At 39.6% G+C, this 27922-nt stretch overlaps 1 protein-coding gene across 1 annotated transcript; it reads left to right on the plus strand.

The window, feature by feature from the left end:
- Window positions 1–27726, plus strand: EDNRB (endothelin receptor type B). The gene is made up of 7 exons (XM_010589401.2): window positions 1–525; window positions 20519–20631; window positions 20768–20972; window positions 23228–23377; window positions 23767–23900; window positions 24733–24841; window positions 26810–27726. Exons 1-7 carry the CDS (start codon window positions 40–42, stop codon window positions 26942–26944), a joined length of 1332 nt encoding a protein of 443 aa, XP_010587703.1. The 5' UTR covers window positions 1–39; the 3' UTR covers window positions 26945–27726.
- Window positions 27727–27922: the final 196 nt, after the last annotated feature.

Here is a 27922-nt window from a genome sequence, read left to right on the forward strand (position 1 = left end):
GCGAGACGGTCACCAGAACCCACTCCAGCAGGCAGCAGCATGCAGTCGCCTTCAAGTCTGTGCAGATGCGCCCTGGTGGCGCTGCTTCTTGCCTGTGGCGTCGCGGGGGTCTGGGGAGAGGAGAGAAGATTACCGCCGGCCGGGACCACCCTGCCACTCCTGAAGATGGAAGAGATAATGACGTATTCCACTAGGACCTCTTGGCCGAGAGGGTCCAACGCCAGCCTGCCACCTTCCTCAGCACTTCCGCAAGTGCCTAACGGAGGGAGGACCGCAGGGGCCCGGCCACGCACTCTTCCTCCTCCCCCGTGCCAAGGATCTATCGAGATCAAGGGCACCTTCAAGTATATCAACACAGTGGTGTCCTGCCTCGTGTTTGTGTTGGGCATTATCGGGAACTCCACCTTGCTGAGAATCATTTATAAGAACAAGTGTATGCGAAATGGACCCAATATCTTGATCGCCAGCCTGGCTCTGGGAGACTTGCTGCACATCACCATTGACATTCCCATCAATGTCTACAAGGTAAAGGGGGCCTGTTCACACTGGGCTTGAATACAGGAGGGGGACCAGGTGCAGAGGGGAAGCTTGCTTAAGAAGATCTGTCCCTTCCTGAAAGTCAGTAATCATCAGAACTAAATTCCCTTCTGGTATTTAGTAGTCCCTTGCTAAGCCCAGAACCAAAACAAACAAACAAAACAAAAACAGTTGCTATTGGAGTTGATTCAGACTGATGGTGACCCATGTGTGTCAGAGCAGAACTGTGCTCCCTAGGGTTTTCAATGGTTGACTTTTTGGGAGTAGATGGCCAGGCCTTTCTTCCAAGGTGCCTTTGGGTGGGTGAGTGCGTTAACTCTTTGCATCACCCCAGGACTCCAAACCTAGAACAGGGCTTCTCATGGTGTGGTCCCCAGACCAGCAGCATCAGCGTCACTTTAGAGCTTGTTAGAGAAGATTTTCTAGCCCTACCCGAGACCTACTAAATCAGAAATTCTGGAGTGGAGCTCGGTTGTTTGTATTTTAATAAGTTCTCCAAGTGATTATGATGAACTGTGAAGTTTGAGAACCACTGGTCCAGAAGGATCTATTCTATAGGGGCAACTAGCTCCCTGTATGTTTTCTACCCAATACTGACATCATCTGAGAGCTTGTTAGAAATGCAAGTTCATCCCAGACGTATTAAATCAAATACTGCAAGTTAAGTCACCTGGATAATTCATATACACACTAACTTTGGGAAGCACTGTCCTAAAGGAACCTGAAGGTAGGGGGCCTGAATAGGTTTTTAAGAAACAAACGGCATGGAAGAAACGGGCCTACACTGGTGAGTTGGGAAAATGCCGTTGACCTCTTGTGAATAACTGTAGCTACTTTCTAAGTGCCTCTAGCGGACCACACACTGAGATAGATGTGTTACTTTCTTTACACCTTCTAGAAATCCACAAGAAGCTATTATCCCCATTTTACAGATGACTAATAGAATGCTCAGAGTTTCGTAACTAGCAAGAGGTAGAGCTGGGAATCAGGCTCAAATCTGTCAGGTGCCATCTCTCTACATCCATCAATAACTTGGTGGACAAGACTAAGAGACTCAACTTAAGGTCTGTGTAACAGCTTCAGTAGTGAACATTCTTGTGTGATTACCATGGGCAGCAGACCGAAGCCTCCATGCTATTGGTTACTTTGGAAATCTGGACACATACCAATATCCCTGGGCCTCGGTTTCCTCAACTCTACAATAATGCTGCTAGTGCCCAGCCACTGAGGTTGTGTGTGAATTAGGCAAAATACCCTAAGTGAACTCATTGCCGTTGAGTCCATTCCAACTCAGAACGACCCTATAGTACAGAGTAGAACTCCCCTATAGGGTTTCCAAGGAGCAGCTGGTGGATTCAAACTGCCAACCTTTTGGTTAGCAGCCAGTCTCTTAACCATTGCTCACAGTTCAAAAGGATTATGAGTCGGAACCAACTCGACGGCAACAGGTTTGGGGTTTGGTATACAAATAGGCAAAACTCTGCATCTGCAACGTGTTCAACGATAGAATGTTAACACATTAAAATGCAGCCAAAGTACAGGGAATGGGAATGTACTTTATGGACTTGCCTAAGGTCAGTTCTGGGCTCAGTATAAGTAAAAACAAGGGATGTGGGGCTGGGAAAGTTTGTAGGGGATGCTTTGATCTTTGTGGCTGGAGCAGTTGCCATAACCACCATGCCTATAAATCGCCCTTTGTGAATCTCTGGAAATCCTTATCCCATAGCCATATTTTAAGGGAATTCCAGAAATATCTGAGGTTTAGAGGTGAGATTAAGGTTAGGATCTAGGCCTGAGAGAGAAACACTTCCAAAAATAAGGAATAAATTGAGGAAATCCTAAAATCCTGGATGGTAGTTGGAACTCTGAAGATTCGCAGGAAGGATGGGTTGAATAGGCCCTTAGAATGCATACACTACTCCATCGGGGCTCAGAAGCGACTCATCTACTCAAAGAATTCCACAGACTAAGTTCTACCCCTCCAATTTGGCAGAAGAATTTCAACCCAATTCTTCAAAACTGAATTGAGAAACTTTTGAGTATAAGAAATAAGAAATTTAAAAGTAAATAAAATAAAAAAAATAAGAACCCTACAAAAAGTGAGATTACAAGTTAGTTTTGCATAGATTTTTTGTGTGTGTGTGAAAAGTCTGTTTAGGAAGATCCTAGGAAACCCTGCAAGTCCAGCCCGGGTTTGAAACCAGCCAGCAGTTCAAGTGCTTTGTAGAAGGTGGAAGATAAGGAAGTTTTCTTTCGGTGTGATGAGCTCCATGCCAGATGGTAAATCAGCTCTCCCAGGACCATCTTACTTTGTCTGGTCATATTATTACACTGATTCCTTTCATTTCACATTCCTTTATGATCTCCCTAGGAAGTTGCATCCTTCTGCCTGAAGCCATTCAGTCTGTTAAAAGTTCTGCTTTTACTTCTGAGATAAACAAACTAATGAGTCATTGCAAATCTAGTCATCTACTCATCTAGACTGCCTGCCTATAACCAAAGCCATCACATAGAATTAGGTCTCATTGAATTCTACTTCATGACCTTTGGCTTATTTTTATAACATGTCAATATGCTTCACTTGAGGTATAAAAGCAACAACGTTGTTGTTATCGTTGTGTGCCGTCCAACTCATAGCAATCCCATGTGACAGAGTAGAACTTCCACATAGCCTTTCCTAGGCTGTAATCTTTATAGGAGCAGATTGCCAGATCTTTCTCCCTCAGAGCCACGGGTGGGTTCGAATCACTAACCTTTCGGTTCACAGCCAAGCAGTTAAACATTGTGCCACCAGAGCTCCTTAATATAATAATAATGGTTATCATTTATTAAGTGTTCAGTGCTTAGTTTACTTCACTAAATCACTGAAACAACCCTACAAGGTAGTGTTCTTATTATCCCTCTTTTAGATCTCAGGAAACTATATGTCTGAGAGATGAGGTTACTTGCCCAATGTTACAGCACCAGAAAGTGCTGAAACTAGGACTTGAACCCAGACCATCTGGCCCTAGAACCTGTGGTCTTCCACATCCCACTACACGGAGTATACATAGGCATGGCATGCCCTTCTCTAGCCTTGAGAGTTTTAGGACCTCATCTGAGTCCATTGGAGGAATTATATGACATACAACATCAAAGGCTACTTGCTAAACACTTTCAGGAATTAATTTAAGTCGTCTGAAGAGTTATATCTCCTGACGTCTCCTTCAGATGGTCTGTACTGTTTAATACCAATACTATCAGTGGATCTTACTGTAAAGGCTTTATTTATCAAAATGCCCAATCCAGGACTAGTTAAAGCCATTTCTCCCCCTAAATTATTGTGCAACCATAGTAAGTTAAAAATACACACTTAGGATTTCAGAGTAACCAGGCGTTGTAATCCACAAAAAGCAGTTTAAGTGAATTATGGATGCCATTTAAATTTATCCTAAAGTAAGAGCCTTGAATTAAATCCAGTTTTTGCTGATCTTTTTTTTTTTTTTGTGGAGTGTTACAATTCTCTTTGAGAATCTGATGAATGTTATGTTGTTGTTAGTTACCATGGAGTTGGTTTCAACTCATGGTGACCCCGTGTGTGCAAAGTAGAACTGCTTCATAGGATTGTTCAAGCTGTGACCTTTTAGGAGCAAATCATCAGGCCTTTCTTCTGAGGTGCCTCTGAATAGGTTCAAATTGCTAACCTTTCAGCTAGTCGTCAAGCAGTTAACCATCTGCACCACCCAAAAAACCAAAACCAAACCCACTGCAGTTGAGTCAATTCCAATTCATAGCGACTCTATATGACAGAGTAGAACTGCCCTGTAGAGTTTCCAAAGAGCGCCTGGCAGATTCGAACCGCCGACTTTTGGTTAGCAGCTGTAGCACTTAACCACTATGCCACCAGAGCTTCCCAGGGACTCCTTAATGAATGTTATACATATAGACAATTCCTGGGGGTTCGTACCAAAATGCATCTGATCCCCAATCCATCTGTAGGCACACTAAGGACCCGGGGCCTAGATATGTCAAGGCAAATCTATTGCATCAATCTGGAGTTTAGTACATCTAAACAATGTTGACAAGCCACACAATTTCACCAGGAGCCCTGACGGTGCAGCGGATAAAAGTTTGGCTACTAACCAAAAGGTCGGCAGTTTGAATCCACCAGCCACTCCTTGGAAACCCTATGCCGCAGGTCTACTCTGTCACTATGGGTCACTATGAGTTGGAAACATACTTTATGCCAACAAGTACGGTAGAGGTAAGCCAGAGTTTTTGCTATTACAATAGAATGGGTTAGGACTTTACACAGAGATACTGCTGTGAAGGGCTGACAAACCTTGGGAAATCTATGTCTGCTGTACCTTGAGGAACTGGGAAATTTCAGGGACAGTCAGTCCCCTCACCAGGTCTCCTGTGTAAGGGCGGAGGTCCTGTGTTAAAGGTGGTGAGGTGTCTTAGGGCACTCAGCAAAGTGAGGTTCTTGAAGCACTTCAAATGCTCATGTAAAAATGTTGAAAATAAACCATATTTACCCTTCTCTTCAGTACTGACTAAGGCTACACCAACATTACACAAGACCACCCAGATGAAAAATGAAAAATTCACTCATTCAAAGTGGACACAAAAATATATATGTGTGTGTGTGTACATATATATACATATGAATATTAAATGTTATAAGAATGTATACATACGTATCACTTAGCGTAGTGTCTGACACATGGTATACAAACAATGGATGTTATTAGAGTCTGTGTGTATACAAGTGTGTGTGCATGTATGAATAACATTGGGAATTTATGTTTTGGGATTGTCTTTCCCCCCCATTACAAATGTAGCTAAAAATAACATCTTTGTACATATGCCTTTGTACATATGTGTGCTTACCTCTGAAAGATAAGTTTCAAAAACTAGAATTCCTGAATTAAAACTATGTGCATCTGTAGTTTTGATAGATATTGTTATATTGAGCTCCAAAGATATTGTTGTACTCATAATATTTTATACACTAGCTTCATATAGGTATATTTATATATACATATCTAATGTGTGTGTATATATGTTTGTGAATGGTATATATATATGTATATATGTTTGTCTATGTATGTATTTATATGTATTACTAGGAAACCCTGGGGCATAGTGGTTAAGAGCCTGGCTGCTAACCAAAAGGCCAGCAGTTTGAACCTACCAGGTACTTCTCGGAAACTCTATGCGGCAGTTCTACCCTGTCCTGTAGGGCTGCTATGAGTCGGAATCAGCTCGATGGCAACTGATTTTCGGGTATATGTGACTGTGCCCAACATTTTTGTAGCCTATGTATATAATTCAACCAAAAGCCAATGTTTAAATATCTAATGTGAGAATGAATTTCTCCTTATTCAGTGGCTACTTATTGTGTCCTTCTTATATATAAATAAATGGGATAATCTGGATGTTTGCTGCATATGAGAGCCTGGTATCTGACTACTAAATAGGAGTAGCACACAGGTGTCTAAGTTGTATAAAAGCAAAAGAGCTGGGTGTACCTGTGGATGGCAATGAAGGTCTTTTTTTGTTTGTAACAGTGAATTGTAGCAAGACTTGGTTGTAGGTTAGGGAGAAGTTAAAAATTCTTGCAAAAAAAATTTTTTTTTAATTATTTCTGAATTTTATTTAACAATTTAAGGTTTTTTGTGTTATATTTACATGGGTAACTGAGTTAAATTCTCAAATATAGCTTCCTTTGTGCATAAGAAAATTGCATTTGAAAACAAATCTGTTTGTAAACTGATAAGACAGATACAGGTTTTAACTAGTTAGATAAGAATTCAAAATCTAATCAGGTGTCCATCGGTGATGGAGAGCTAAAAATGAGGTTGGTGACCCATTCGAGTACCTTGAGATAGTTGTGCTATTAGAACTTTACAGACTATTGCTAGAGGTAAAGAGGTTCCTTTCTCCCCAAGCTTATGGCCCCCAGCACCCTTTTAACTCAGTAATGAAGTCAGTCCTGAGGTTCATCCTTCAGCCAAAGGTTAGACAGGCCCATAAAACAAAACAACACTAAAGGGACACACCAGCCCTGGGGCAAGGACTAGAGGCAAGAGGGCATAGGGAAGCCAGTAATAGGGAACCCAAGGTCGAGAAGGGAGAGTGTCGACATGTTGTGGGGTTGGTCAATGTCACAAAACAATATGTGTACTAATTGTTTAATGAGAAGCTAGTTTGTTCTGTAAACCTTCATCTAAATTACAATAAAAAAGAACAGAAAATGATTAGAAAGATTAATATGCAAAAAAAAAAAAAAAAAAGACTGCTTTCAAAGCTCTGAGAAGCAACACTGCTGATCTTTAACTTCTAACTAGTTAAGATGTACATATAACACTAAAAGGCTGGCATGCTGAAATGGGGAATTGCTTCACCGAATCCAAAATGAGTTTTGAGTGAAGTGACCCTCTCAGGTAATCAGATATTCTCTGCATATAACACAATCCAAATGATCTTCTGAACATAATTACCTTTCTCTCTAGTATTTAACAAGATAGCATTTAATTGACTAGTTTTAATTAACTAGTTTAACAGTTAAAAGTACAATTTAATGGAAAACAATCACTTAACTTTTAAAGTTATAATTTTCCAATCAATAAACTGAAATATATGCGTATATCTCAATACAAGAAGTAAAATTATCATCGGGGGGTAGTGTCAGCTGCCGTAGAGTTAGTCCTGACTCACAGTGATGCCATATACAATGGGATGAAAATTCTGCCTGGTCCTCTGCCATCCCCATGATGAATTGTGGATCAAAGTACTGTGGTCCATAGGGTTTTCACTGGCTGATTTTCACTAGTAGATGGCTAGACTTTTCTTCCTGCTCCCTCTTAGTCTGGAAGCTCTGCTGAAACCTGTTAAGCATCACAGCAATGTGCAAGCTGCCACTGATGATTGCGAGGTGGCTGTGTGTGAGATGCGTTGGCCGGTAATCAAACCCAGGTGTCCCACATGGGTGGCAAGAATTCAGCCACTGAACCACCAGTGCCTCATATCATTGGAGTCTGATTTCTTCCAAATTAATATCACTGTTCCCATTCCCAGTCAAGTAACTGAGATATTTTTATGATATTTAGAGATATGTTAGTGGTGGCAGCATTTTGAACTAAAAATGGAATCTATTTACCTTTGAAGTTTATTTATTTAAAGCAAAAGCTTTTTAAAAGAAGTACCAATTACACACATTTAAAGTATTAACTTTTTAAAAAAACCCTTATAAACCTAGGTATATACCCAAAAGAATTGAAAGTAGAGACTCAGTCAGATAATTGTATACCAATGTTCATTGCAGATTATTCACAATAGGCAACAGGTAGAAACAACCTGGATCTCCAGTAACAGGTGAATGGATAAGCATAATGTGGCATATACGTACACTGGAATAAATTTAGCCTTAAGGAGAAATGAAGTCCTGATACATGCTACAACATGGATGAACTCTGAAAATACTACCAGTACCAGTACCAGTTGCCACTGAGTCAAATGACTCAATGGTGACCACATATATGTCAGAGTAGAGCTATGCTCTGTAGGGTTTTCAATGGCTGATTTTTCTGAAGTAGATTGCCAGCTTTTCTTCCAAGTCACCTTTGAATGGACTCAAACTCCTAACCTTTCAATTAACAGCCCACTATGTTAACCATTTGTATCAGCCAGGGACTCTCTTGAAAACATTATATTGAGTGAAATAAGTCAGTCACAAAAAGACACATGTTGTGTGATTCCACTTGTATGAAGTATCTAGAATAAGCAATTTCATAGAGAAAGAAAGGAGATTAGTGGTTACTAGTTGATACACAATGCTAACTATCAGGCCAGTGATTTGGGAGAGAAGAGAATGGGAAGTTATTGCTTAATGGGTGTCTTAGTTATCTTGCACTGCTATAACAGAAATACCACAAGTGGATAGCTTTAACAAACAGAAATTTATTCTTTCATAGTCTAGGAGGCTAAAAGTCCAAATTCAAGGTGCCAGCTCCAGTAGAAGGCTTTCTCTACCTGTCAGCTCTGGGGAAAGGTCCTTGTCATCAATCTTCCTCTGAGTCTAGGGGTTTTGAAAGAGTTTCTTGAGGACCCCGGGTCCAAAGGAAGCGCTCCTTTCCTGGTTCTTCTTTCTTGGTGGTATGAGATCCCTCTCTCTCTCCCCTGCTTGCTTCTCTCTTTTATAACTCAAAAGAGATTGACTCAAGAGACAACCTAATCCTGTAGATTTTGTCCTGCCTCATTAACATAACCCTCTCTAAGCCTGCCTCATTAACATCGTAGAGGTTAGAATTTATGACACAGGATAATTACAACATATCACAAAATGGAGGACAACCACATAATACTGGGAATCATGGCCTAGCCAAGTTGACACATATTTTGGGGGACACAATTCAGTCCATAAAAATGGGTACAGAGTTTTTGTTTGGATGATGAAAACATTTTGTAAATGATTCATGGAGATGGGTGCACAACATTGTGAATATGATTAATGCAATGGAATCATATAACCCACTGCCGTCGAGTCAATTCCAACTCATAGCGACCCTATAGGACAGAGTAGAACTGCCCCATAGGGTTTCCAAGGAGCAGCTGGTGGATTCGAACTGCTGGCCTTTTGGTTAGCAGCCAAATGCTTAACCACTGTACCTCCAGGGCCCTTAAAATGGTTAAGATGGCAAATTTTATGTTATATATTTTTTTATATGTTTACCACAATTAAAAAAAAGCATTAATAAAGAGTAAGACTATTAGCTCCAAATGACTTTCAGATCAATTAACGAGTAAAACTAATACCCCTCCATCCAATTAGCATAGTGCCTATAAGACCTATACTAGACAAATTCTTTTGATAAATAATGGTATATAGGAGACCTAAAAGGCGGTGGGTTTTTTCTACTTATATTTTTGCAACTGTCCAAGGGGAAAAGAAGGAAGGAAAGTTTGTTCTTCCTTCTGTATGAGGATATTAGTCATAACTGATTTATAAAAGCAGAGTTCAGATAACCCAGAAACTCAAGACTTTATATTCCTAACCCACTGCTTCACATTCTGACCACGATTTCCCATGACAAATGTGTGGCAAACACTTGACTTTGGGCAATGAAAGGTTGCCTGTGTTGACTTTTTTCTTTGCCTTTGATCTGCCCCTGGGTCACTCCATAAATCCAAGCCTCTTAGAAATTTCAAGGCCATGTTTCTTTCAATATGGTAAGAGTTGTCTACTAAAGGCTTTACATTTTTTCTTTCCTCACTTAAAATGAGTCTTTCAAGATTGAAGATATTTCCGTAACTGTGCAAGAGAATGACATAGCCAAGACCCTGTTGTCTCAAAGCCAGGGAGCCATGTTCTTTATTTCACAAAGAAAACCATATAAGGTTATCTCTGTGTGGCTAATATGCTATAGTTGATTATTTTTAGAGAAACATGCCAAATGCTAATAAATGATTAAGTGCCTTAAAGGGTGTTGACAGATAAAGCCTGAGCTGAAGTAAGATTCAAGATGTAATTTATGATGTGAAACATTCTCTTGCAGGACTTTGCACAGTTAAGAAGAGGTTGGTTATGTTCGCAAGATAGTTGAGCGTGGTGTATGGGTATATCTTAGCCAACAACTTCTCCAATTTTAGACTTTACTTATTCCAAATATTCTTATTTAGAGACTGATTATTTCTCGTCCCCTATAAACCCTCTGATTAAGGAGTCTCTGACTGGTGCAAATGGTTAATGTGCCCAGCTGCTAACTGAAAGGATGGCAATTTGAGTCCATTCAGGGGCACCTCAAAAGAAAGGTCTGTGATCTGCTTCCAGAAAAAAATCAGCCATTGGAAACCCCATGGTTAAAAAAAAAAAAAAGGTAAAGAGAAAATGGCCAAAATGTGGTGGTAGAGAGATAAAGAGATAGAGGTAGAGAGAGAAAGAAAGAGATAGAGCCAGAGAAGAGGATCATTTTTGAGTTAGAAATTGACTAGCAGAGTTGACTGAAGCATTTCTTAGGTGATTTTCTCCTTAAGCTCAAAGCCATCCTCATGCCTGACCTTGTAAAGAAGGCAGATGTCCACGTCTCTTTTCTGCTTCTCTCTTTTTCAACTCCTTTGTCCTTTCCAGAATGGAGGAAAAATATTCTCTGAATGGTTACATTATGCATTGTCTTCTTGTCCCTCAGTCAGTGATTTCAAGCTGTTAACAGGGCTTTCAGATTCCGCAGTAGCAAGTGTTCAATAAAATACAGATAGAATTAGGTCTAAGTTTTTTTTTTTTTTATGGCACGAAATTACTGAATAAGGTTTGTTGGACTCATAAAGTTTGGAAGTCCTGGTCCTGAGCCATGAGGCTATCCGGATATATCCAGTTGAATACTATGAACATTCAATTTCTTCAGGTGCCGTGGTGATCTTAGAGGACCCAGCTCAGATAAGCAAATCTAATAACTGGTTTATAAATAGTATTTGTTGTTTCTCTTAGCTGGGGCTTTTCAAAATATTTGAAGTGCTAATGGAATTTTTTCAAGCATAATCTGTGGATACTTTTTTAAGTTCAGATAACAAGAGAGAGCAATCCATTTCTATTACAGGCTAAATAAATTTCATTGTGAAATTGATTGAAAAATACATTTGAGATGAACTTAAATATCTCCTAAGGAATATTTTCAATGTTGTTTTTTTTTTTTTTGGTTCCTATCTCTTTGCTTCTCAGAGATTTTGTTTCAAGAACTTTAATTCATCCTGCACAACTCCAGGGGACACTATTCACATTGTTGTTGTTGTGTGCCGTCAAGTCAATTCTGACTCATCGCGACTCTATAGCAACCCTATAGGACAGAGTAGAACTGCTCCAAAAGGGTTTCCAAGGAGCAGTTGGTGGATTTGAACTGCTGACCTTTTAGTTAGCAGCCTGAGCTCTTATCCACTTTGCCACCAGGGCTCCATTCACATTGTAGTCTATTTAAATGATACCCTTAAGGGAAGAGCTGACATTACTTCTAACAGACTTATTCCTAACCCACATAGCCTGACCTTTATGTGATTAAATGCATTTTGATGGATGCTGGCGGAACTTGTAATTGATATTTGTCCCTGAAGGCAGAATGTATGTCAAGAAAATAATTTACTGTGCACTTGACCAGCAGCTTACTTTGAATTCTCTCTGTATGTATGAATAAGAAAGAAAGGGAGTTCTGACATGGAAATCCTTGAATGAGGGTGTCCTATCTTGTTAAAACACTAGTATAAACTCAGAAAAACTCTTATCTGCTACAGGAAGCCAAGATAAAAAACAGAAGAATACACCCCTTCCCAACACTGTGAAACGCTACCACCCCATTACTTCCCTCTTTTGATTTTTACTGCAAAAACATTTCTTTAATGCCAGTCATTGGAGAGAAATGTTCATGGTGCACCGTGAGACGGAGCAGACTGTAATCTGGCAAAGTCCCGGTGGTTCTTCTATTTAATATGCAGCTCACCCATCCTCTTCTATGATCGTCTCTTACCAGGCTGTTATGTTTACTGCATCCATCTCCTCCAAATTTACAATCCTCTGAGCAATTAAAGCTCTTCAGAGAATCCCAGTAGATAGTAAGCAACAGTAGGTTCTGTTTTATATCAGTAATTTCCTTGACAGGTTTGAGGAGGGGAGAGAGAGGGGAGAGTGGAATTTTTGTCTTTCACTTTTTCCAGCTTGCTTGGAAGGGCAGAACGCCAACAAGAGAACAGCAGATCCTCAATCCTCAATCCCAGGGCTCCTGGCTCTGTGTCAGGATGACCTGATCATCTGGAAGGGAGAGGACATAAACTAGAAAATATAAAAAGCTAATGAATGCACAGTTGAAGCCCTGGTGGTGCAGTGTTTAAGAGCTATGGATCCTAACCAGAAAGTCAACAGTTCAAATCCACCAGCCACTCTTGCGAAACCCTACGGGCAGTTCTACTCTGTCCTATCGGGTCGCTACGAGTTGGAATCAACTCAACAGCTGGTTTTGTTTTTTGGTTTTTTAATGCACAGTTATCTCACCTCTCTAAAAATTCACTTAGAATATGAGCACTGGAAAGCTTGTGACAGAGGTTTTATTACATAGAGGATTTCTGCTTTATGATCAAATTCATTTGTACATTCATTGTTACTCAGCAACGAGTGGTCACTGTGTGCCAGGTAGTGTGACAGGCACTAGGAAAGTTGTAGAACATCCTGAAACAGACTTAAAGCTCAGTGTAGAGGCTTAATTTTCCAAAAGAGGGAAGGAGAACAGTACGTACGGTTAATGAAGCAAGTGAACATTTGTTCCTGCAAGATGGTTAACTTCGGCATTTCCTGAATTTATGGGGCTTGATTCCTTCCGGCATTAACAGTGGTATGTATAAACAGGGCTTTCCCCATTTAATTTCTAAGCAATGTGATTTTTAATTAAAAACAGAAAAGAAAAAATGTAAATCCCTCAGTTTGAGAAATTTTGCAGGGCTCATTTAACAATACCCTGTTCCTGCTATCCTTTTAACAACAACAAAAAAAGCTATATTGCATAAAAACAATGTTAATATAATATAAACATAATTTTATATAATATAAAAATAGTTTATTTGCATTATAGAGTTATGAAATCATGACCATCCTTGAGCAGAAACCTTATAACCAGCTTCATCACATCTTTATTCTAACCAGTAACTAGTTGGCGATGAGACAACTTGGACTCATGGAGAGCCCATGTGTGTCAGAGTAGAACTGTGCTCCGTAGGCTTTTCAATGAGTGATTTTATTTTTGTAAATAGGTTGCCAGGCCTTTCTTCTGCAGCACTGCTGGGTGAACTTAAACCTCCAACCTTTCAGCTAGAGCTGAGTGCATTAACCATTTGCATGACTCAGGGACTCCATTTTCAATCTAATGTTTATATATTTATTTGTGTTTATTCATACCAAAAAAAAAAAGCTAGGGGAGCAGAAGTAGCCTTCGAGGGAAATAAGGGCCAGCACAGACACAGGTTGTCATTTGGTTAAGTGAACACCACATTGACCGTAGGGCCTGACACTGCAAAAGCTGTTGGTTGAATGAGCCATTACAATGTTAATCGTGGGGTATTTTCTGACTCAGGTTTGATAAATGTTAGGTAACACGTTCAAACTGAACTTTAAAAAGGACCTAGAAATTGTCAGTCACGTAGCAGGGACACAGAAACAACGCTGAATGATAGCATCCTTTTTGCCATCAGAGACTGAGTTTTTTCATACAGTATTTGATTTGCCTTCAGTATTCAGATCTTGCCCTCAAGTTATCTGATTTCATAGAAGAAAAGTCCAAAGGAAACCCCCTAACACCTGGGAATAAGAAATGTGTTTTTGCTGGGCTTGAAGTTAGAGGTGCTTTCTCTTGCAATAAAGGAAATCGATTTCCTCTGCAGAGAGGAAAGCTGGACTGTTGAACTTTGAAATATAGATGTCGAATGTCATTATTTTTGTCAATAAATGGCAGAATAAATAATTTCCAGGAACCATAACAATCTATAAGAACATTTCCTTACCAAATTTTGAAGATAGTGGGAGTGATTTTTGGCACAGCCTAAGGGCATTTCCCCCCATGCAGGGCATTGATTGTTTTGCATTAAACAAGTTGATGCCTTTGCATTTTAAATAAGCTCCCTGCACTGTTGACTCTCTTGCTAGAGGCCATCAAGATGACAGAGATGAGCGTTAGGAGGGGGCATGGGTCCTGTCAGCTTCTCTGAATGTCCACAAAGCTTCTGGTTAGAGAGAGGCAATTGGTGAGCATTTTACAGGAGGCAAGTGGCAGCCTGCCGAAATCGTCCTTCTCACTAGGAATTAAAGGAAGCAACAGTGCGCGGTCTTCCGCTATGCTCTGTGGACCAGTAGCATTTGGATCTGAACTGGGAACATGAGACAGTGAAAGCTGATGAAGGTTAACGCTCTCTTCTTTGCTGTCCCTTCCCCTTAGGGAGGGTAGATTGGAAAATTGTAATCTCTCAGTTATGATTAGGTCTCTCGCTAACTCTCTGTGGAACTTGAGCAGAATGGTTACAATTTCCAGTTTGTGTTTCTCTGTCCTCTGTGATAGCGTGGGTCAGAGGTTGGGCTGCAGGCTTCCCAGTGGTATGAAAAGCAATAATCCAATTTTTAGGCTGAGCCAAAAACAATAGTAACCTCAAAACAGGGCCAGGATTCAGTGCAGTGCTCATTTTCATGAGGCAGGCTGGTTTCTCTTCAATGATCAAGACATTCATTCATCTTGATTCTTCTGGTGTCTGTACCTACATGGTACCAATATTTGCACTAAAAAAAAAAAAAAAAATTGCCATCAAGTCAATTCCGACTCATAGTGACCCTATAGGGCTGAGTAGAACTGCCCCATAGGGTTTCCAAGGAGTGCCTGGTGGATTCAAACTGCTGACCTTTTGGTTAGCAGCTGAGCTCTTAACCACTGCACGACCGGGGCTGCCAGTATTTGCATGCAAAAAAACCCATTGACATTGATTCAATTCTGACTCCTAGTGATCCTGTAGGACAGAGTAGAACTGCCCCATAGAATTTCCAAGGAGTGCCTGGTGGATTCAAGCTGCTGACCTTTTGGTAGCAGCTATAGCACTTAACCACTACGCCACCAGCAACCTTACAGGACAGAGTAAAACTGGCCGATAGGGTTTCCAAGGAGCACCTGGTGGATTTGAACTGCTGACCTTTTATTCAACAGCCGTAGCTCTTAACCACTTTAAGATTTGCGTAGTTGGAAGTAATCTGAGACAGAATAAAATGTTTAACAATATCCCCAAATATGGACATTATAGGGTTAAAACAGCTAGGAGATTGGGAGAAAATTTTACCCTGAGTCCTGTTATTTCATCATTGACAGACACCTATGAACCTATAAATAGTAATATTTTATGTAATCCTAAACATTCTTTTCTATAGAATGAAACCAGTTGCCATCGAGTCAACTCCAACTTCTGGTAACTTCCCACATGTGTCAGAATAGAACTGGGCTTCATAGAGTTTTCAAAGGCTGATTTTGTGGAATTAGATCACCAGGCCTTTCTTCCAACTGCATTAACTGTTTACACCACCCAAGGACTCCTCTACAAGATAAGATTTTACAAAACTCCATCCCAAAGTTGTTGTAGTAGTTATAAGCACAGACTCTGGAGCCAGACCACCAGAGTTGTAAGGTGGATCTGTTACTTACAGAAATGAGCAGTCTTGGGCAACTATTTTAGCAACCCAATGATAAGCAACAAATTCCCCAAAAGTTAGTGGCTTGACACAATGAACACTTATTTTCTCTCTGTGCCTGTGGTCAGGATTCCAGGAATGGCTTCGCTGGGTGGTTCTGGCTCAGAGTGTCTGCCATTAGGGTACTGGCTAAGACTGCAGTTATCTGAAGGCTAGACTAGGGCTGCAGGGGCCGCTCCATCACACATATGGCAGATTAGCCTTAGTTATGGTCAGGAGGCCTCAGTTCCTTCCCACGTTGGCGTCTGCATAGAGAAACTTGAATGTCCTGAAGACATGGCAGCTGACTTGAGTGGTCCAAGAGAACAAAGAAGATGCCAGAAAGCACTGTAAGAACTCATCTCAGGTGTCACACAACATCATTTCCACCACATTCTCTTCCTTAAAAGTTAATCACTAAGCCCAGCTCACACTCTAGGAGAAGAAAATTAGACACCACATTTTGAAGGGAAGAATATCAAAGAATTTGTTGGCTGATTTTTAAAACCAGCACAACAAGTTAATAACTTTCTAAGTGTCTCCATTTTCTTATCTACACAGTGGGGATAATAATAGTACTACCTCTTAGGGTTACATTGAAGATTCAGTGATATGTGTAAAGCACTTAGAATCACACCTGGCTTATCATAAGTGCCATTAAGTATTGTTTTTATTTTCTTCGTGATACAACTGAAGAGAATAAAATGATTAGACAGAATATTATCTGAGTAATTTATACCAACCTGGATCTGACAAAGTCTTTGTAGAGTGAAACCTGTGAGAGCCGGAATTCTACGGGACTACCTTGTTTTTCTGGGTCCTGCAAGTTTTCTGCCTTTGACAGGGTGAGGCCTTATCATTTTTCTGTTGCTGGTTTTAGTGGAAACTATTTGAGTTTTCCTTCTCTGACAGGTTTCCCTCTTACACAGGTTCTGACTTTCTCAGGTTTTACTGTAACTGATGGGAACATTTTTATTCCTGTTTCCAAGGGCAATTGGCAGTTCTTTTGAAGAATCTTAAGTTTATAGCTTGCTCAGAGTCTTTCCCATCTCAGTAATGGCTCCACCATTCACACAGTAAATCCTTAATGTGTCTTGATTCCTTCCACCCTACATCCAATCCGTCAGCATACCCTACTGGCTCTGCCTTCAAATTCTATACAGTCTGTAACCCATTCTTCTCAGCCCCAGGGCACCACCAAAGCTTCTCACTGATCTCCCTGCTTTCTCTCTTGACCCCTACAATCTATTCTACACCAAGTAGCCAGAGTGATCTTTTAAAAACATAAATAAGGTCATTCCACTTCCTGGCTCAAAACCTTGCAATGAATTCCCTCAAAATAACATTCAGACTTCTCGCCCTACAACTTTACTTACTCAGTAGCTGGGTCTGTAACCTCAGTCATCTGTTGTAGGAACCTTGCTGACTTTCTTGCTGTTCTCCAGATCATCAGGCATATCTTGACTCCAGGGCCTTTGCACGTACTCTTCTCTCTGTCTAGAATGCTCTTTGCATGGCTCACTCTCTTATTTCAGTTAGGTCCCTGTCTTGGATTGAATTGTGTCCCCCAAAAATACGTGTCAACTTGGTTAGGCCATGATCCCCAGTATTGTGTGGTTGTCCTCCATTCTTTGATTTTCCTATGTGTTATAAATCATAATCTCCGCCTGTGGTTAAAGAGGATTAGGGTGGGATGTAACATCTTTGCTCAGGTCACATCCCTGATCCAATGTAAAGGGTGTTTCCCTGGGGTGTCATCTGCACCACTTTTATTTTACAAGAGATAAAAGGAAAGGGAGGCAAGCAGAAAGTTGGGGAACTCATACTACTAAGGAAGCCTTGCCAGGAGCAGAGAACATCCTTTGGACCTGGGGTTCCTGCACAGAGAAGCACCCAGTCCAGGGGAAGGTTGATGAGAAGGATCTTCCTCCAGAGAAGACAGAGAAAGAAAGCCTCCCTCTGGAGCTGATTCCCTGAATTTGGACTTCTAGCCTCCTAGACTGTGGGAAAATAAATTTCTCTTTTGAGATATAAAAGAGAGAAGTGAGCAGAGAGACAGGGGGACCTCATACCAACAAGAAAGTAGCACCAGGAACAGAGTGTGTCCTTTGGACCCAGGATCCCTGTGCCTGAGAAGCTCCTAGACCAAGAGAAGATTGACAACAAGGACCCTTCTCCAGAGCCAACAGAGAAAGAAAGCCTTTCCCTGGAGCCGATGCCCTGAATTTGGACTTATAGCCTCCTAGACCGTGAGAGAATAAATTCCTCTTTGTTAAAACCATCCACTTGTGGTATTTCTGTTAGAGCATCACTAGATGACTAAGACAACCATATAAACTGTTTGTTTCTAGTCTGTCTCCCTCAGTAGATTATAAACTCTATGAGAGCTTGGAGTTTTTCTTGTTCACCAGTATACACCCTGCATTCAGAATAGTGTCTGGCACATAGTGGGTACTCAATAAATGTTTGTTGAATCAGTGAATGAATGAATAAGCAGAGTTATGAGTCTATTCATTAATGCAGAAGTTACAAGATGGAGGCTAGTCTGGCCCACAAATAGATTGTGTTAATACAACATTCCCTGATAGTGTTTTTTTTTTTTAAGTGAATTAGTTGATAACGTTTATAAGTTGTGAAATTTCTCATACACAGTCTGATTTCTCACTTCTTCTGAAAAATCAAGAGATATTTGTATCTGGAATCCTGATGGTAAAAATTGTGTGATGTTGATTAGCAGCTGCTCCTTTTAAACAGGGTTTGCCCCAGACCTCACCACTCCCTATTATTTTCCTGACACCAAAGACTTTCTTATACCTGGCTCCTTCCTCTCCTCTGTGTTACCTGCCTGGCCCTGCAGGCTTTCAAGACCCCTCTATTAAGCATATTTGTGGTAAGTCTGCAAACTTCTGTTCCACCTGTCTGTAATTTTTCACGTCTAACTTAAAAATGAAATGTGCCCTGGGCTGGATCTCTAAGTAATAGTCATAATGAGACACACATTTTAGTCTTAGGTGCTGTTCTAATTATAGAACCGTCACCCAGCTTGAAAAACTCAGAAAAGAACCTTTACTAGTAAGAGGACAGAAAGACTCAATTGTGTTTCAAAACAGTTTTCAATTTTGGAAATGTATTTTTAAAAGCATTTTAAAAAAAAGAAAAAGAAAAACATAGATGTGAAATAGTTGTCTTTATTTTAAAAATCTCATGAACATTCTATCCAGATGTTTACCTAAAGTGATTCATTACTAGTGTGGGATACACCCAATTGTCCTTCGAAAGAAAATAACTGTTTAACAATAGATGATTGCTTATTTTGAAGACAGATAAACAGAAATAGATGTAGAATAGTAAGAACTATGTCTTTTTGCTGTTGTGTAATCAAATAAATTTTAAAAATATACACACATAATAGCAAGAGCTATGTTGTTTTGCTTGTCGTATAGCCAGTGCCTGTATATTTTAAGGAAACCCTGGTGGTGTTAGTAGTTAAAAACTAAGGCTGCTAGCCAAAAGGTCAACAGTCCTAATCCACCAGGTACTCCTTGGAAACTCTATGGGGCAGTTCTACTCTGTCCTATAGTGTCGCTATGAGTCAGAACTGACTCAATGGCAACGAGTTTGGTTTTTATATGTTTTAGGGGTTTGAATATTTATTAAGCATCTACTGTGTGTCAGGCACTGTTCTAGGCATTTGTGGAGCACATGTTCTACCTCATTCTCTAGGGAAGCCAGTCAGAAAAAAAAAAAAAAAAAACTAGAAAAGAATGATATACACAATACAAAGTAATTGTGCTATGAAGGAAAGGGAAAGTAAAACAGGTTCCCGGGCAGTGCAAACCATTTGTGCTCAGCTGCTAACCCAAAGGTTGGTGGTTCAAATCCACCCAGCAGCACATTGGAAGAAAGGCCTCGCAATCTATTCCTGTAAGATTACAACCATTGAAAATCCTATGGAGCACAGTTCTGCCAACCTGTTTGCTTCATGCCACTCTGAAACACGTGGGCTCGCCATGAGTCAGAATCAACTTGATAGCAACAATTTGTTTTGTTTTTTAGCGTAGGGGAAGGGAGATTGGGAGGCCTGGCTGGTTACTGCATTTAATAGTGAGGTCAGGATTGGTCCCATTGAGAAAGTCAGATTTGAGCAAGAGCTGAAGGAGGTAAGGGAGTCAGCCAAGTGGATCTTGGCAAAGAGCCAAGAAAAGGAAAGACCTAGAGCTGAAGCTCTAAACCAGGAGCATGACTGATGTGTTTGTTCAAGGAGCAGCATGGGGCTGAGCTAATGTTTAGTTAAGTAAGTTGTTTATAGTAAAAAAACAAGTGTGTGGACACACACTATTCTCCATATGATTAGTCTGCTCTCCTCAGCTTAGGAGCAATCTATTTTTAAATTAACCTAAAGCTTGATTAAGCCATCACCTGGGCTTGTGAGGCTCCATGACAGTAAAGAGACGTTATCAGCACTGCGGGTTCAGTTTTGCGAGGGGAACCTAAGCGACTGTACCAGTTGGTCCACACTGGAGATCCTGACCCTTAGCTCTGCATGATGGAGCCTCCTGAACTCGCTGCTTTTTCATTATTGCCAACATACTGTCCTGTTCCAGATATCAAACCTGGTGCTTTTCAAAGGGGTGTTCCATGAGGGAAAGAAGAAGAACCTGGGTTTGTTATCTTACTCCGCATGCTAACTACTCTCCACTAAGCAATGCCGTTCAGAAGGTGCTGTGCAAAACTTCCTCTCAGCTTCTTGTCTTCTCCTCGATGTAGCTCCTCGCAGGGGACTGGCCCTTTGGACCTGAGATGTGCAAGCTGGTGCCTTTCATACAGAAGGCCTCCGTGGGCATCACTGTGCTTAGTCTATGTGCTCTAAGTATTGACAGGTGAGAGCTTCTATTTAAAGCCAGGTATATCCTGAATACTGTACTCTTGATCACTACATTGCTTAAAAAACAAACTCTGTAATTCAATAAAACTAGGCTCTGCCAGCTTGAGAACCCATGCTATTTTGATCTTCAGATATCGAGCCGTTGCTTCTTGGAGTCGAATTAAAGGAATTGGGGTGCCAAAATGGACAGCGGTGGAAATTGTTTTAATTTGGGTGGTCTCTGTGGTTCTGGCTGTCCCTGAAGCCGTGGGTTTTGATATGATTACGGTTGACTACAATGGAAGTTCTCTGCGAATCTGCTTGCTTCATCCCACTCAGAAAACAGCCTTCATGCAGGTAAATTTTACTCCTTTTCTATTCTTACCTTGCAAATATTTAGCTATTTTCCTCCTGACCACCCTTCTTGGGATAGCTATCAATTTATAACTGTCCTTGGCATAAATTGGAGCCCACATGGTGCAGTGGCTAAGAGCAAGGCTGTTAACCAAAAGGCTGGCCATTTGAATCCACCAGCCACTCTTTGGAGTCTTTAAGGGATAGTTCTACTCTGTTGTATAGGGTTGCTATGGGTTGGAATTGACGTGACAGCAATGGGTTGGCATAAATTAAGAGCATAGATCCCAGGACTGCAGGGCTCACATGGACTAATGGCCCAAGGTGCGAGAAGCTGGGTCACAAGTCTCTAAGAGCCCTCTGGCTCTCAGGGACACAGATCATGCCACTGCCACAGATAAACCAAGTTCACACATTAAGAATTTATCTGAATTTATAGCTTATCTGCCTACAGCCTCATAAGGTATGGCAACTACTACAGGTTCTGAATAAGACCAAACCCTAGTGCCCCCCACAAAAAGAAACAAAACCTTTGCCATTGAGTTGATTCTGACTTATGGCGACCCCATGTGTTACAGAGTAGAACTGCTCAATAGGGTTTTTGTTGGTTGACTGGTTTTTGTGAAACTATGCACAACAAGGGGAGCCCTGGTGGTGCAGTGGTTAAGAGCTCGTCTGCTAACCAAAAGGTCAGGAGTTCGAATCTACCAGCCGCTCCTTGGAAACCCAATGGGGAAGCAGTTCTACTCTGTCCTATAGGGACATAATGAGTTGGAATTGACTTGACAGCAACAGGTTTTTTTTATATATAACAAAACATACATTCATTCAACAATTTTTACACGTACAGTTCATTGACAATGGTTACATACTTCACACTGTGTCACCTTACTCCCCTATCTCTGTCAATATGATTTCACTACTGTAAACTTAGACTCTGTCCCTTAAAGTTCTCCTCTGTGTTTTAGAGTTACTGTTGTCCATTTAATCTCATACAGATATTTCTGTAAAAGAGAGCAAGGTTCAAGGCGAGCATTTTTTATTAACTGAGCTCCATAAGGATTTCTTGGAGTGCCTTCTGAGGTACTGCAGGGTGGGTTTGAATTGCCAACCTGTAAGTTAGTGATCAAATACAAACCGTTTGCACTACCTAGGGACCACCACCACACTAATCAGAGGGAGTGGATGGTTCAGTGGATATTCAACTAGAAATCACCCTGATAGGGATGGATTCTCAAAGGCAAGCCTGTCCTTTCTCTTTGTCTGTGAAACTAAAGGGAAAGCCGCCATTGCAAAGAACTTTTGCCATTTATTAAAGAGCATTTCTTCAGGAAATAAGAAAAGAATAGCCATGCTCATCTCTGGAAGACTGACCCTAAGCGTAAAAGGCCCTTCCCAAAGAATGGATTAAGAGGACCTAATTTTTTTTTTTTTTTTAATGCAAAGGGGGCTGGTCTAAGTGTTGCCAATGGTAATTTCTATTTTTTAATAAGATTATATTAAACTTTATGAATTGCATATTATACGGTAAGCAAAATAATAAAGAGAGACATCGATGTGAAATTGAGAATGAGATTGCTGTTTTCTGGTTTTACTGGTAAAAAGAAAAAAACGTTGCATAGGTTACAAAACACAGATGGATTCAGAGAAGCAATTTTTTAAAAAAAGGTAGCTTAGAGCAGAAAAAAATATAGGAAAAGGCATAAGTCATAGACAGCTTTGAGTTTTTAATAGAGAGGTTAAATGTATACATTATTAAGCCGAATGATTAACATAGACTTTCTCACGTCCGTTTTTCCCACTAAACAAACTTGATAAAACACGAAAACTTTATGTAAACACTAGGATATCTTTCTGTATTCAATGTGGTATTTTATACAAAGAAAGCCCTAAGGATAACTTGCTTATGTGTACAGAAAACATTGAGTTACCAAATATTTTAATTTTTGCCCAAGTGCTTAAATTCTTACGCATAATTATAGCACACTGCCTTAGAGTATTCAAATATTTTTTAGGAAAAATTTTGTTTCACTTAATATAGTTATTTAATTATTTATTCAGTAGATGTAGATGTGGCCTGAGAGTTTCTATATTAAAAAAAAAAAAAATTTGTTTTTTATCTATATAGTATTTATAAAATGCATCTCCTTTAGAAGGTAATTATTCCTTGATGAATATGTTATTTTCTGTGTAATATTTGGTGTAAAAGATTTTCTTACGGATGAGAATTAATCATAAAAATCTTCCCTTCTCTGTAGTTTTACAAGACAGCTAAAGATTGGTGGCTGTTTAGTTTCTATTTCTGCTTGCCATTGGCCATTACTGCACTTTTTTATACCCTGATGACCTGTGAAATGTTGAGAAAGAAGAGTGGCATGCAGATTGCTTTAAATGATCACTTAAAGCAGGTAAGAAAATGAACATATTTGCTGACATAGTTATAGTTATTATTATGAGTATGAAAATTATCATGATAATACAGTAAAATTATTATACACTAAAGCATAATATTTCCTTTTTCTTTCTTCTGGCATCTTTGAATATAGAAAATATCTAATCTATATTATCTATTTTGAAATATTCTCTGTAATCTAAAAGTGTCTAGATAAAATCATTCCTTTGAAAAATAAATCTTAGTCATTTTACTTCTGATTATTCAATTTAAAGTTCAGTTTCCTGAATTTTTACAAATGCTACTGGCTTTTTGTAAACCATATCGCATACTCTGTTTGGAAGAGAGAACAATGTGACTATAGTGAGCCATCTTTTAAGGGTCTGACTGGTGGTTTTATTTCAGAGACGGGAAGTGGCCAAAACAGTCTTTTGCCTGGTGCTCGTCTTTGCCCTGTGTTGGCTTCCCCTTCATCTCAGCAGGATTTTGAAGCACACTCTTTATGATCAGAATGACCCCAGTAGATGTGACCTTTTGAGGTAAGAAAGGTAAAATAGAAATAATTTTATAAATAAAATGCAATTCAGGTGCGTTTCCACTGATACTATTCACAGGCAGAAAGAGTACCATTCTTTTAACCATTAAAAAAAGAAAACGGTTGCCGTCAAATGGAAGTCGATTCCAAGTCACGGTGACCCCATGTGTGTCCGGGTAAAACCGTTCTCCATAGGGTTTCAATGGCTGATTTTTCAGAAGTAGATAGCCAGGCATTTCTTCGGAGGTGCCTCTAGGTGGACTGGAACCTACGACTTTTCTGTTAGCAGTGAAGTACATTAATCGTTAGCATTACCCATGGACTCCTTCTAATCCTTAGGGAGCAATTAAGACCCCCAATTTGTACCTTTACTCCTATTTTAGAGGGAGAAATGTATGGGGACTTATGGGAACACTGGGAGTGGAAAGCCAGAATTGTCAAAATGATGAGGGAGTGACAAATTTGAAAATATCAGGTCTGGTTCTCCTTTGCACTTTGTAAACCCTTTATTTTCAAATAGCTTTCAGCACCTCCAAACAAGATTTTATTGTAAAAGGGAGAACTGGGTGTATGTGGGGGGTGGGGGTGAGGGGCTTGGGGAGAAAGGATGACAAGTAGAGAGAGAGAGAGGAGAGAAAGAGAAAATAGAGAGGGAAAGAAAGAGAGGATGAGACAGAGAAGGGGGATATCATTATCAGAAAGGACCATTAATAAATTCAAAACAATTATACAATATGAATAAGCTATATTTCTTCACAACAACACAAAAGTCTGCAATGAATACATGCGCAGAGAAGCATATTTTCCACAGACACATTTTGGGTTATTTTTTCCAGCTTTTTGTTGGTCATGGACTACATCGGCATCAACATGGCCTCCCTGAACTCCTGCATTAATCCAATAGCTCTGTATTTGGTGAGCAAAAGATTCAAAAACTGCTTTAAGGTAAGAGAGTATTATAAAAGAAAAAGCTCTTTTAATCTGGCATCAAAGATAGCCCCTCAAATCCATTAGCATTTTTATCCAAAGCAATCTAGTAAATTGTTTTGCCATTTTCCCTTGCATTATATCATCAATGATGTTTAAATTTTTTTTCATCATGACTTTTACTTACAAATCACTGTAGTCAGTTTTTGCCTATGCATCGTAGTCAACCACTCCCTACTGCCTCAACCCATCAGTTATACTCATGGAATTGCTCAGAAAATCAATAAAAATTATACTCATAGATGTCTGACAGATGTCACATAATAAGATCACAGCTGAATATAAATTAACTGTTCTGCTCCCCAGTTTTTGGTCGATTTTGGATTATACAGCTACAACCAATCTGAATTAAAAACAAATCAGTCCCTTTATCCATGGGTGGTGAAAACAGCAAGTTAAAGAAATACAATTAAGCTTCTCCCTCCTCTTGGTAAAGCAGAATTGTGCTGCTCAGTGTGGAATATGTGTGATTACTCCTCAGTCCACTGCTTGCAGCCTAACAGCCATCCATCCGTTCATTCACTCCTTCAACAATCTAGCGTGAAATGAAGTATGTCCTCCCTTATGTGGGAACTGTTCATTTGTCCCTGGGATTCCATCATTGGAAAGCCAAGAAGTTAGCTTCCCTATAAAATCTAAGGCAGTCTATAAAATCCTCACTCATAACTTAAAGATTTTACAGCTGGAAAATCATAGACTCATAGATTTTAGCACTGAAAGAGAATGTTCGTTCATCGTGTTTTATCACTTTATAAAACAGAAGACAGTGGATCAACCATTGTCTTATTATGTAGTTTCTGAGAAAACAAACAGAATGAACAAAGTTTTGTATTAAAAAAAAAATCCAAGAAAAAAAATTGGAAGAATAAAATTGAGATGCTTGTATATTTTAAAACCTTACTGTATAACAAAATTGAAATGGCACATGAGAATACCATGTGGCTGAAGAAAGTGGTGATGTGATACTAAATTCACTGGCATTGAAAGGTGTTTATGACATCGCTAAGTGAAAAATATCAGACTATGGAGTAGTATGAGTACTATAATCTCAGTGAAATGAATAATAGCCCACTCACAAGCATAGGCACATGTACAACCATGTGTATGTAAGTGCATGGTAGTATCTATATTTTTCCTGTTTGCATAGAAAACATATTTAAGTATCTTTTTTTTTAGTGTAACAATATATTTATTGTGAATAGATATGATTCGAATCACTCAGTGTCACCCAAACATATCAAGAAGGCACTCCAAAAGGGAACATTGAAAGCTGGTTATATAGGTCACTGCAATGTTAATTTCTCAGGAGGCAACATCAAAGCATGAGCAGGGCTTCAGGATCCACAGGTTACAGAAACAGGGTCACTAAGGACATTCCATACATACTAAAACACAGCCTCTAGTCAGACCCTGGAATTCCTACTTCTCAAAGCTGGGTTGTGCATAAATAATTTTCCAGAAGAACTCAATACTTAAGGCCAAAGGACTCCACTAAGCTGCTTACTAAACTTTTATCTGACTTGAAGGTGACTCCAGGGAATCAGTTTCTTCAAGGCTCAAAAGGACACCTAAGGGCGATGGCCTGGGTGGGTCACCTCATTTGAGTATCTGTTTATCCAAAGTATTGAGAGTGGTTTTCTCTGAGAGAGGACTCTTAGGCATATCTTTTTTTTTTTTTCCTTCTCTGTATTTTCTAGTATCACATGCTAGTATCATTTACATGCTCTGTATATACTTTTAGTATCATATGCTACCTGTGTAATTATATAATTATATATTTTTGAGGGTAAAAAAATCAGAGAGCTTAGAAAGGAATTGGTCAAAGAATTCCCAGCTATGCACAGAAAGTCAGAACCTTGGAGAGTATGGAGAGTTGTGACAGTTGAACTGATGTCTACGTGTAATGAGTGACTTTGTTTTGTACAGTCATGCTTATGCTGCTGGTGCCAGTCATTTGAAGAAAAACAGTCCTTGGAGGAAAAGCATTCCTGCTTAAAGTTCAAAGCTAATGACCACGGATATGACAACTTCCGTTCCAGTAATAAATACAGCTCATCTTGAAAGAAGGAATATTTACTTCATTTTCTTTTTTTTTAATTTTGGACAGAAGTCATTAAAACAATGAGACATTTGCCAACAAAACAAAACAAAAAATTGTGTTTGCACAAAAAAAGTGTGAAGATATAAGAGTGGTTATTAACATTCATAATCACACATGGCATTTTAAGCTGTTTACAATATAGGAAAAGCAGTGAGAATGAAGAAAGCCTCATTGTTAAAGCACTTAATTTTTTAGTTAGCACTTCAACATGGCTCTTAATAACTACTAGTAGATTCATACACCATTTAGGTTTAAAATGAACTCACTCAGAATTCTTATTGCTGTTGTTAGGTGTACTAAGTCCGTGTCGACTCATGGCGACCCCATGTGACAGAATAGAACTGCCCTATGGGGTTTTCTGGTCTGTAATCTTCATGGAAGCAGGTCATCAGGTCTTTCTCCTGTGGAGCCTCTGAGTGAATTCGAACCACCAACCTTTTAGTTAGCAGCCAAGAGCTCAATCATTTGTGCCACCAGGGCTCCTAAGAATTCTTATTAACCCACTGCCATTGAGTCAATTTCAACTAATAGCAATCCTGTAGGACAGAACAGAACTGCCCCATAGGGTTTCCAAGGCTAATAAATCTTTATGGAAGCAGACTACCATATCTTTCTCCAGCAGAGTGGCTGCTGGGTTTGAACTGCCTATCTTTTGGTTAGCAGCTGAGCGCTTAACCGCTGTGTCACCAGAGTTCACAGAATTCTTAACAGAGAGGTTTATTTAAAAATTCATGTGACTGCTATAAAGGAAAAATGTATCACTGTAAAACAGAATTTTTAAAGAAAATTTAAATTAACTCAATTTGAATAAAAACATACTTTAAAACAAACTTTTTATTAGTAAAAATAGTGTCACACAATTTGTCAAACTATGATTGGATACAAAATGTGAAAGCAGCTTAGCTGCCATATTTTTTGAACACTAGAAACATATTTAA

Source organism: Loxodonta africana, chromosome 17 (genome assembly GCF_030014295.1).
Source record: "Loxodonta africana isolate mLoxAfr1 chromosome 17, mLoxAfr1.hap2, whole genome shotgun sequence".
NCBI lineage: Eukaryota > Metazoa > Chordata > Mammalia > Proboscidea > Elephantidae > Loxodonta > Loxodonta africana.

Bases quoted from the DNA above. Each gene is read 5' to 3' on its own strand.
- EDNRB (XM_010589401.2), top strand. From the start codon at position 40: ATGCAGTCGCCTTCAAGTCTGTGCAGATGCGCCCTGGTGGCGCTGCTT. The intron at 23,378-23,766 runs GTAAGAAAATGA...GTTTTATTTCAG, and splicing joins TAAATGATCACTTAAAGCAG to AGACGGGAAGTGGCCAAAAC. The intron at 24,842-26,809 runs GTAAGAGAGTAT...TGTTTTGTACAG, and splicing joins GATTCAAAAACTGCTTTAAG to TCATGCTTATGCTGCTGGTG.